Source organism: Crocodylus siamensis, chromosome 10 (genome assembly GCF_052110815.1).
Source record: "Crocodylus siamensis isolate JL-2025a chromosome 10, ASM5211081v1, whole genome shotgun sequence".
NCBI lineage: Eukaryota > Metazoa > Chordata > Crocodylia > Crocodylidae > Crocodylus > Crocodylus siamensis.
In genome coordinates this window covers 30,114,234-30,126,400 of record NC_143404.1, presented here as the reverse complement: position 1 = coordinate 30,126,400, position 12,167 = coordinate 30,114,234, and the positions used below count along the sequence as shown (strand labels likewise).

At 39.9% G+C, this 12,167-nt stretch overlaps 1 protein-coding gene across 1 annotated transcript in view; it reads left to right on the top strand.

The window, feature by feature from the left end:
* The window catches only part of LCP2 (lymphocyte cytosolic protein 2), a 54,370-nt gene extending 43,123 nt beyond the window's left edge, over positions 1-11,247 (top strand). Inside the window, exons 17-21 of the mRNA XM_090020635.1 lie at positions 2,943-2,992; positions 5,436-5,539; positions 6,375-6,452; positions 8,763-8,918; positions 9,565-11,247. Of these exons, the coding sequence (XP_089876761.1) occupies positions 2,943-2,992; positions 5,436-5,539; positions 6,375-6,452; positions 8,763-8,918; positions 9,565-9,687 (511 nt within the window). The 3' untranslated portion in view covers positions 9,688-11,247. The remainder of the gene's footprint in view (positions 1-2,942; positions 2,993-5,435; positions 5,540-6,374; positions 6,453-8,762; positions 8,919-9,564) is intronic.
* Positions 11,248-12,167: the final 920 nt, after the last annotated feature.

Genomic DNA, 12,167 nt, shown 5'->3' with positions numbered 1-12,167 from the left:
TGTTCCAGTGTTCTACTACCCTCCTAGTGAGAAAGATTTTCCTAATATCTAACATAAAGATCTCTTACTGCAACTTGAAATCATTACTCCTTGTTCTATTATCTGCTACCACTGAGAACAGTCTAGTTCCATCCTTTTTAGAGCCACCCTTCAGGTAGGTGAAGGCTGCTATTATTAAATCCCCCTCGGTCTTCTTTTCTTCAAACTAAATAAGCCCAGTTCCCTCAGCCTCTCCTCAGAAGTCATGCCCCAGGCCCCTAACCATTTTTGTTGCCCTGCACTGGGCTCTCTCAAATTTTTCCAGATCCTTTCTGTAGTGGGGGACCCAAAACTGGACACAGTACTCCTGATGTGGCCTCCCCAGTGCCAACTAGAGGGGAAGAATCTCTTTCTTTGATTTGCTGGCAGTGATCCTACTAATGCAGCCCAGTATGCCACTAGCCTTCTTCACAACACTGTTGGGCACACTGTTGGCTCCTATTTGGCTTACTCTCCACTCTAACCCTTAGGTTCTTTCCGGCAGAGCTGCTGCTTAGCTAGTTGGTCCCCTGTCTGTAGTGGTGCATGGGATTGTTCTGTCCTATGTGCAGGCCTTTGCACTTGTCCTTATTGAACTTCATGAGATTTCTTTTGGTCCAATCCTCCTACTCCCCTAGCTTGGTGTCATCTGTAAACTTGCTGAGGGTGCATACTCTATCCCATCTTCCAGGTCATTGATGAAAATATTAAATAAAACTGGCCTTAGGACTGACTCTATAGAGAAGAGTATTTTAGGATCTAATTGGCATGGGCTTCAATTAGGCACTTATTTTAGGATACTTTAGTTTGTAATGGCCTGATTTTAGGCATGTATTTTTCTACACTTCATCTGCCATGCCTGTTTAAATTGTAAACTTTTGGGGAAGGGGCCTGGCCCATATTGTCAGTATACCACCTAGCTCAATGATGTTTGGTCTTAGAAGGGCTTCTAAGATCTCAAAGGGGCTTCTAGACACTACAGTGGAATTTTCAGCCCTCTTAGGCTCACAATTAGAGACAAGTTAGAGCCTCCAAAGGCCAAAAAAAGAAGGAAAAAAAAGAATGAAAGAAAAAAAAGTGCAGTATTACCACATATGCAGTAGGGCTGTGTGAAGCTTTGGTCACTGATTTGATTCAGCAGCCAAATCTCTGAATCCAAATTGAATCAGGAGACTCTTTAGTCTCTCCAAATTGAATCAGAAGCCTCTGAATCAATTTAGAGAGATTCAATGATTCAGACAGAGACAACTTTAAATGTTTTTTCTGTGTACCTCAAGGTACCAGGTGGCTTGTGAATGCTGAGATTCTGGGGTGGATGGAGCGTCCCTTGGGAGCATGAGGCAGCAGACCCCTAAATGGACCAGAAACACTTCCACTCCACTTCCTGGTCCGCCCGCCAGGGAGTGCGCGGGGGACAAACTTAGTGACTGGTGCCTCCTGGGTGTGGGGAGCACCCAGGGTCCCCTCACAGCTGATCGCTAAGCCAGAGGGGTGCAGGGAGCGGGGGTGGCCCTGTGCACTCAGCAGTGCACTGTACTTCCAGTCTACTTCCAGGTCCACCTCTCTGCATGTGGGGGACCTCCTGGGCTTCTGTGAGATGCTTCATCTGCCCCACCATCTCAGTGTCCATGAGCCATGCCTGGTACTTTGAGGCATGTAAAAAACACATTTAAAGATGTGTCTATGGCTGAATCGCTGATTCTCTGAATCAGCACCAAATCTTCAGATTTGGATTTGGCCAAATCAAATTGGGACAGTGATCCGAATCAGCTACTCAAATCACTGTCCCTGATTTGGGTCAAATCCAAATTGAATACAGCCTGTTTTACACACCTCTAATATGCACCTCAGATATATATAGTTGGACCCCCCAAATTTAAGCTTTTGAAAAATGAAAGGAGCCTAAGCTATGGTAGTAAGTATTTAAATTCATAGAGTAAGATAGAAAGGGGCCCTTGTGATCACCAAGCTTTACCTCCTATATAACACGGGACAGAAGGCCACAGGACTCCCATCAATTAATTCATTTCCAAACTAGGGATTGGCTTTTGAAAAGCATCCAAAGATAATTTAAAATTTTCTAGTGATGGAGAATCCATTCTGATACTTGACAAGTTCTCCCAAGGGTTAGTATCATTCATTGTTAAAAAAAGCAGATCTTACTTTAGTTTGAATTTGTTAGCTTCAGGATATGGGATTTTTTGCACTTTGGTCTGCTGGACTGAGAGTCCTGCTGTTGAATTTCTTTTCCACATATAGAGTGCAAACAAGTCAATCCTTAATCTATTTCTGATAAACTAGACAGATTGCACTTCAAGAGCCTTTCAGCTTAATCCAGGTTTTCCAATCCTATCATGAATTTTATAGCTCTTGTCTACTCCCTCTCCAATTTATCAGCATTGATCTGGAAGTATAGACATCAAAACTGGACTCAGTAGTCCAGTGGTAGTTGCAACACTGTCAAATACAGAGATAATATTACCTACCTATCCATACTCAATCTTCTTACAGACCTAGTACCAATGGATAAGGAATAAGGGAAAGTGAACAGCAACTATTATACAACTCCTATTTCAGGACCACTAGAGTCAAAACCCAGGTTCCCTGCCATGCTGATGTCTTTGCTGTGTCTTTAGGCTATGCCTTCTATCACATCTGAATTACTAATCCCTAGGGGAGAAACAGGGGGCATAATTACCCTGCTGATTTTCCCAGGGGGAAGAGCAGGCCATCCTCATCTTTCATGGGTCCTTAAAGAGAAAAAAAGGATTGAAGATTTTGGAGATATGCCCTACATCTGAGACTGTGTCCATACAGCATGGAGCATAAAAATGCCAGTTCAAATAACTCCTTTTGACAGGTGTCATAAGTTGTGTTTCTGTGTTATACTATTTATGCTGATCTTCATTTTTTTCCCTCTCCAGTACTAACAGCCTGTCTTCAGGTGGCTCATTACCATCCCGCTTTCAATTAGGTTTGTATAATTACACTCCTACATTTTAACTCCTAATATAATATTTTATGATTTCAATGCAGTAAATATGAGTGTCTATATCACAGATACAAAATTCTACATGCTTTATTAATAGAAACATTTTGTTTGGTATCGCCTTTAATGTGCTTACCCTGTGTTTAAGGTTTATTTTTCCTGTTAATTTTGGTTTATTGTCTATTAAGCAATTATAAAAGAACTTCAAGTATCCATTTCATTTCAGCTATTACTTAAAACCACTTGTCTCTGAATACTGTGTAAGTGGGTCATTTATCATACTAGCTTCTGCAGAATTCATTCCTTTATCAACTCCTCAGACATCTCTCTAAGGAAAAATTCAGTAAACACGTATACAAAACGAAATCTTATATGCTCTTCCAGACACTAGGGGCTCCTACAGGCATGCAGAAATACAGCATGTCAGAGCAGACTCAATTCTCCCGGAGCACAGAAATGAACCCACTCTAGCATGGACAAGAGCTGCCAACGCGAGGAAGAAGTCAGTAAGGCTAACCGCACCTTGTTGTGCATCTACAGATGCATCACAAGCAGGTCCAGGGAGGTGATTCTTCCCCTCTATGCAGCACTGGTTAGACCGCAGTTGGAGTACTGCATCAGTTCTGGGCACCACTCTTCAAGAGGGATGTGGCTAACCTTGAGAGGGTCCAGAGGAGGGCCACTGACATGGTTGGGGAGCAGCAGGCCAGGCCCCATGAAGATAGACTAAAGGGACTAAATTTATTCAGCCTCCACAAGAGAAGACTGAGAGGGCATCTGGTGGCCATCTATAAACTCACCAGGGGGACCAGCGGAAAATAGGTGAGGCTCTGTTCCCCTGGGCACCACCTGGGATAACCAGGAATAAAAGCCACAAATTGATTGAGAGCAGGTTCAGGTTTGATATCTGGAGGCATTACTTTATGGTTAGAGCTGCCAGGCTCTAGAATGGGCCCCCAAGGGAGGTGGTGCTCTCCCCTGCCTTGGGGGGTCTTCAAGAGGAGGTTGGATAGATATCTGGCTGGGGTATTATGATCCCAGCACTCGTTCCTGCCCAGGGCAGGGGGTCAGACTTGAAGATCCCTTCTGACCCTAGAAACCTAGGGAGAAACTATAACAGCCTTCCGCATTACATGTATCAGTGTCCTCGTGCATCTCCATGCTGAAAAAAATGGTGGCCGGGCACTTTGAAATAAAACATGTTAAATGAACTTTAGTTCAAAGCACACCTCTGTCATTTTTTCAATGTGGGGGCACATGGGAACACTGATAGACCTGATGTACAGGAGCTTTTAATTAGTGCGGCTTGCTAATTAAAGTGCCCAGAGCTGCGTCCCAGAGCACATGTAAAAATGCCCTAAAAGAAAAGCCCCTTTCTGCTCTGGCTGCTGCTTGCAACAAGCTGTTTCCTTTGCAGTTTGTATCCTTCCCTTCTCTTCTGGGAGCTCCTAAAGCTTCCAGTAGGACACTCCCTTAATCAAATGCCCCACAGCTAAGTTCTCTTGACAAGTCTGCCTGTTCCTCCTTAAAGGAACAGCCCACCGTGTTGTAGCTCCCTATTTCACATTTGTTCTGAAGACCCCATAGGATTATATTACATTTTGTTAAGAACAATATTGGATGTTTCCGATACTGTACTAATATATTTGTTGGGACAGGAGGAAGAAAATTTTCCAAGGAGAAACATTTTCCTCAGTTAAAATTAAAATTGTACAGTAGAAAACTCTAAATTTATTCTTGGCATATGCAGACTTATTATTGTTGCTGCTACTGTATTCTTTATGTCTGATGTCAGGGAGGGTATGACAGGGCATAGATTACACTAGACATAGTCTCTCCTTCTAAGGCATCTATTACTTGCCAATACCAAAGATAGGATACTAAGTTAGATGGACTGGTCTATCCCAGTATGGCATTTCTTATGTTCTTACGTTTTTAATAACATGGTTGTTTTTTAAAACAGTGCAAGTTAAAAATAAAGTAAAGCTGAAAATTAAAAATGTCTTGCTTAATAAGGCAGCAAAAAAGTGCAAATCCCAAATCATAAAGTCATTTTATAAACTGTGAAAGTGCAATACTGTGGTTTGTAAATATTAAAATTATCTGTAACTTGAGATACTCTAATGGTTAAACGATGGCTGTACATACCCTAAAGAACCATAATTTCTAGTCTGGCAATAATTTTTGAGATACTGGAGTCCCACTGAGGTCTGGGAGAGTGGCAGCCATGCTGAGCAAGAACAATTTGTTACTTTAAAGATACCTATACCAGATTCTCAAACACTAAGCAAGATTATAAATTTTGCCCCTTTTCAGGCTCCTTTACATTTCAAAGTGGTGTAGACAATTACTCTGTGTTCTAGTATCTACTTCATAAATCTTTGTTTCTTTTTAAAGATTTCTTGTAATCTATTATGGATTTTTAAAGGTCATATCAACAGATCTCCTTCACGAGGCACAGCAGATAGCAGACCCCCATTACCTGTTCCCAACAGACAGATGGCCCGGTCCCAGAACACAGAGGAAAATGAGGTATAGAATGTCATAAATATTAATCCTAATTGTTTTGCACAGCAAAAGAACTAATTTTGTAAGACACCCTTTTTTCTAAAATGGTTTTCAGAAATAATTTGATGGTATACACCATAGAATTTACTTTCAGTTTCTCTTACAATGTCAAAACGTTTTTGCTTTCTTAATGCGTAGAAAAGAACAGGAAAATATACAGAGATAGATTGCTTCCTGTTTTGCAAAGTGCCCTAAGTATTCTTAAATCCTTTGGACTCAGTTCTCCTTTAACAAAAAAGGAATGTAAAGCCAAGAGAAGAATAATCATTCTCTCTGAGCATAATTATGCTCTACAGTTCTTTGAAAATTACCTGCCTTTAGCAATCAATTTTTTATTATTTTTGACAGCTCACTTAGAATAAGTCTGTGTGACTACCTTTAGGATAGGAGATTCACATTAAGTTACAACTCTAGTTTAAACTGCTGGTAGACAATGGAAAAACTTTTGCCTGGTTGGCATATAGACAACAAATGTTACAGAAATATAGTATTCAACAAAAGACATTTTAGAGCTCATTGTATTTCCCTAGTTTCCATGCCAGCAATGTGTCAAGGTATGCAAACACCTTGTGGAGTGTGGGTATTGAAGTGATCAGTGAGTTTAAAACCCAAGAATGTTGCAATATTATGATCCTTGTATCTTAAACATTCAGATATTCAATACATCCAGAATTTTTCTTTATTCTATGAATGTTCTTGTTTGCTTATTTGTAAAAATTTGTGACCTCACATAAATTAATTCACTGATGAGCAACTTTTTGTACTCTGTTGTATTCCCCTGCATCTCCAAAATATTTAGGACTTGCTGGATGAAGAATGGTATGTTGCTTACATCAGCCGAGCAGAAGCAGAAGGAGCTCTTCGAAGGATAAACAAGGTATCCATAAACAAAAATGGACACACTTTAACACTTGTTTAAAGGGCAAAGCTTTATGTCCCTGAATGCTAGGGGATCATACCCCAGATTTTCTTCAGACTACTATTAGTATATATGAAAACTGCATAAATGAATATGTCGTCACAACACCCTGTCCTTTGATCCTCTATTTTTACATTTAGACAAAAGGGCAGATTTGCAGCAGGAAAAGAAAATAATGTGAGTGTAATGTATTAGTACATTATCTACCCATTAAGATGCTGATTAACATCACCTACATGCTGGGATGATATTTTTGGTACATTGTAACAAATCTTGAGCTCCTGTCCTTTTCAGATAATTTAGGTCCAAATTCTGTTTTACTTATTAGGCATCTAGGGCATTTATACACTTGCTCTGGGATAGCGGGAGAGGCACTTTAATTAGCACTACTCCAAGAACCACACTAATTAAAAGTGCCTGAAGCATCATGTGTTTCAGCATCTCCACCCTGAAAAATGGCAGTGGGGCACTCATCAAACAAGCTTTAGTTTAAAGTGCCCTGCTGCCATTTTTCAGTGCAGGGACACTGTTACATGCTGGAGCAGGGCTAATTTCCATGCTCCAGCAATAATCAAGTCTGCTCCAACACACTGGAATTACAACATACTGGAGCAGCATCTCTGTACATGTCCCTAAAATGGCCCTTTCCCCCATAAGGGAATACATTTATCCCCCATACACATACCACAAAGACAAGCATAGAACTTCATCAGGTGGCTGGAGAGGTAGTCTATGACTATAAAGGAGACACTGAGTTCTTATTTAATGCCTATTGTTGACACAAGGGAAACATGAAGAGGATACTCTGGCTCAAACAACTTGTAGTGCACCTAGTGCTGTTGTAGTAATGTTGCCCCTCCCTACTGCCATGTGGATCCCCACCCCTTTCTTCCCTCTTAAGGTTCTGCCCTGTTATCTCACCTGTCATGCCCTAGGTTCCTAGCCCCCACCTCCAATCTCACCCCTCATGGGTTCTGGGCCCCTCATCCAGTGGTCTTGCCCCATGCACACTCTGGGTCCTTTAGCTAATTACACCCTTGTGGGTTCTATGCTCCTTGGCCCTTGTTCTCACCCTTGTGGGCTCTGGGCTCCTCAGCCCCTAATTTAACACCATGCAGGCTCTGGGCGCCTCAGCCACTAGAATTGCCCTGCAGGTTCTGAGTTTGCACTCCAGTCCTTGCTGCCAAATATTATAGTCTTCTGACAAACAGCTGTACTCCTTAAGTGATTGAGCTTCTGCCCAACTGCAGCCCACTGTGTCCCAGACCATGAAAGGGCTATGAGTTGGGTGCCCCTGCAGTACTCCTGTGACCTCCAATTCGCCCCTTACAGCCACATCAGGTCCTCAGGTTTACATGCAAATAGGAAAAAAAAATTAGTGTCTGCTTCCAAAATAAAAGGCTTCCCTCCCAGGGTTAATCACAAATTGTGGTAACACTACAACACAGGCTTAAATCTTGTTGCTAGGTGGCGCAGAGTTTCTTCCTGGCTCCTCTGCAGTCTGGAGTCTTTCCTCCATGAGCAGCCCCAGCCTGACTCTTTCCTGGAGCTCTGCCTTCTGCAGCCCATATGGCCAGACTGCCTTCTTTGGCTCAGGCCTTGGACTTAGCTGCTCTTCCCTGGGTCACCTAACTCTCCACTTCTGCCCCAGGCCTATCAGTCACTGCCTGCACCTAAGATGGTGGCAATTTTGTTCACGGGCCCTTTGCCATTATCTAAGGGGCTGGGACCAGTCAGCTAACCTTTGACTCCCTCTCCTCTTCAGTAAAAGTGTAGGGGCCCCATTACACAGCTCTAATGTGAAAAAGATTCCATCCATATGCTGGAGGACAAATCATCAAATTCACACCACAAAGGTGAATATTAAAATAAAATACATTTTTTATGCTACTTCAAAATAGGTCACAAGTAAAAAACAATGGGTTGCACCTATAAAGGGTGAACTCCTGACCTAACTGAAGCAAGTTGAAGTTTTTCTATTTTTGTCACTGAAACAATACTGTCACCCCTACTAGCAGGTATTCTCTCATACCATTACTATTATTCTTCTCTAGCTTTTGACATGGGACCTTCTAGAAATCAGATTGCAAGGCTTAGTTAGAGATTTATTTGTTCTTTAGAGAAGTGATCTAAAAAAAACTCTTCAAGACCCCTAATTGAAACTATTCTTTCCAAAAATGTATATTTGAACATGCAAACACATTTGAAAGCATATGCAACTTCTATGTTGGTCAAAAATAGAAATATTTTTCATGTGTATTCTTTTAGGATGGAACTTTCTTGGTGAGAGACAGCTCTGGAAGAAACAGTACACACCCATATGTACTAATGGTACTATACAGAGGCAAAGTGTACAACATTCAGATTCGTTACCAGGAGCATGAGCAAATTTATATGTTAGGAACTGGATTGAAAGGAAGAGAGGTATAGTATGTTTCTTGGCATCACTGCATTCCCTTTACCTAGCTTCCAGTCTATATCATCTCAGAATGGTAGGCAGTTTCTCCCCGTAGCTGTTCTCTCTCATTCTAGTTTCTGTTTTAGAGATACAGATACAAGCTGGTATAACTGCGTGACCCAAAATCTAGAAATAAACAGATGGCAATAGATCCCTATTACAACTTAGCTGATTAGGTATAGTTACTGGTTAGAAGTGTTCTGTTTCCCCTGAGGTATCAGGTATGGGACAGCTATGTCTAGAAGCAAAAAGCTGAAACGGTGCTGGATGACGTAGTGGCCTAGTCCAGCAAAGCGACTTGTCAAACTTAGAAGAAAGAATTCACAGTCTAAACCAGTGGTTCTTAACCTATTTGTCATAGTGGGCCACGCTTGCAGCTCTCAGTGTATTATATGGGCTGCACCCACACAACTTACTTCCTGTGTATCCATTTAAAAATGTTTAACAGGAAGTCACAATTTGCCACAGCAGCATGCTGATTGGGCAGCATGTGGCCTGTGGTCCGTGGGTTGAAAGCCACTGGTCTAAATAATTACTTTTGGTTTAGATTTCTTAGTTGTAAGTATCTTGATAACATTTTTCATCCCCTTCCTCTTGTTTTTTAATCCTCAGGATTTTTCTTCTGTAGCTGATATAATTCAGTACTTCCAAAAAACACCCCTTCTGCTGATCGATGGAAAAGACAGAGGTTCAAGAAACCAATGCATGTTAACATATGCTGCAGGACATGCTTAGAAGGAAGCTTAATGAAAGGCATGTTCAGGATCAGCTGCCCACAGGAACATGCAGACCTCAAGAATTTCTATTCAATGAACTGAAATGATGAAGAAATAATTAAAATTACTTTTGATTTAATGAAAAAGAAGATTTTTGTTTTAAGATATATTTTAAAACCAATTTGCAAAGTACTTTTTTACTACAACCTATTTATTACTTCCCACTGTTCATATACACACATATGTTTATGTGACAGATGCTACTCCCAACGTGAACATGTTGTGGATATAAAATGGTTTCCACATCAAATTACAGAATCTCATGCAATTTACATTGTAACAAAAACTTAGGAAGAAAACTATATTTTTCATGTCGGTGACATGATATGTGCCACATGTTTAGGTTCATGTTGGGTTTATGGTACCCATTACATTAACCTTAAAAATGAAATCAGGTTTGTTTGTGCAGTCTGCAATAGCTGTACAGCACAGTGTCAGTGTTTCTTACTTCTTGTTATTATTACTGAAAGATTGGATTGTTTACTTTCATGTATTTTATGGAAATTGATATAAATTAGACTTGTCTTGTATAAATTAAATAGTTGTTAATAAAAATCTCATTCTTCACAATCCATTTTCAATAGAGATCCGCATTATAAACTTACACTTATAATAATAGTAAAAACCTCAAGGAGTATCTGGGTGCTTAACTCCTGTTAATTTCAGTAGTTGATAGCCCTATCATAATCTGGATCTATGTGACTTGTGTGTTACTGTATCATGCTTTTCCCACCTTTACATGATTTAGAGACACTTTTTATCTCCATGAGCCTAATTCTTCCAACAACAGGTGTTAATACCATTTAAAATATTACCACCCTTCCCTTCAAAGAACAAGTTCTGTAAATAGCAAGAACAGACTCTCCTTAGCTGGTATCAGGCCTCTAACACTGAGTCAGTTTCCCTGCTGAAGAATTAGAGTGTTCTAGGCTTTTGAGCCTAACCAATAAACACCCCTTCCAAAATGTATTAATAGACTGAACATAAGAACAAAAGCAAACATAGAGCAGCCCCTACCAGGTCTTCTGTTAAAAAAGAAATGAACTCACAGGGTTCACTCATCTCCTATATACCTTTGACATAAGTCAGAAAAAGATAGACTTTCTCTCAACATCTACAGGAACCTCTGAACAAAAATTAATAGCGCCCTTTAATACCAATACACAATAACCTGTACAAGGTACCCTATTCTAGAAACATCAGGACCTCCTTTTATCTTCAGAATTTTTGTCCCTCAGGACACATGGCTTAAATTAAATGTACTGCTGGGGTCCATTCTTCTGGCTCAGAGAGTGGCAGCTGCTGCCAAAGAAGTGGCCAGGCAGGTAGTTTAACCCTTCCCTGCCTGCTTCCTAGGACAGACAGCGCAGGCAGCCACAGGTAATCAGCAGGTGCTCTTCTATAGACCTGTGCAACTTGGATTCCCCTGGTTCTAGTTCCCATTTTCTAACTGGGAAAGAATGAACTAGATGGAAGTTATGAATCTGGATCATTTCCTATTTAGGCCTGATTCAAAACATTTAAAAGATATGAAATGCTTTGTCACAATATACAATGTCCTGACACATTTAGTTTTTAGTTACTTTATTTACAATGAAGAAAATACAAAACCTATGAACCAATTATTTATCTTTTTATTATTTTAATTAAAGCTGTCTATCAGTAAAAATGTCTCAAAACAGTATGATATGCATGCATTTTGCTCTTCTACTTTTCTACTTTAGATTATGACTTTTTAACTCATTAAAAAAAGAGAGCAGAAAACCAGGTTGTAATTTAAGAGCTCAAATGGAAAAACTGTTAATGGAAGAAGATACGTGCAAGTGGATAGAATTATAGATTTATTCTAACTCTGTGTTCTTTTCCTCAACTTCTCTTAATACTTTTGTCTTTACAGGATGACTGAAATTGAAAGTCAGGTCACAGAGTAACCGCTGGGCTTCCACTGTAAGATAAAAGTCAATTTTCAAGTATGAATTAGTTTTATATGGGCAATTTACTGCAAAGATTTTTTACATATACATAATTCAATTGTTACATAACTTGGAAAAAATAGCAGCTTTGGTACAAGGCAGGAAAATAAAGTTTGGTACCAGTGTGTTACCATACAAATCTTCAATTGGGAGACTAAAAACATATTTGTAGAGAAATTATAACAGGTCTTTCCAAGTTTGGCCAATATGATCCTATTTTTATCTATCATAAATACTGTTTCTTTAATTTTTCACTAAACAGGATTTTTTTTATTAGGAAGAAGAAATAACTTTACAACAAAACAGCATGAACCTATTTTTTTTTCTACGATGAACTCAGAATTACCATTTAGCTTCTTCAGCTCACAGGACATTTTTTCAATGCTTTTAATTGCAGCTTCAAGGCTAAATTCTTGGTCAGCAACATTCTTAAATCTCTGTAAGAAAATACAAATGAAAACAGAAT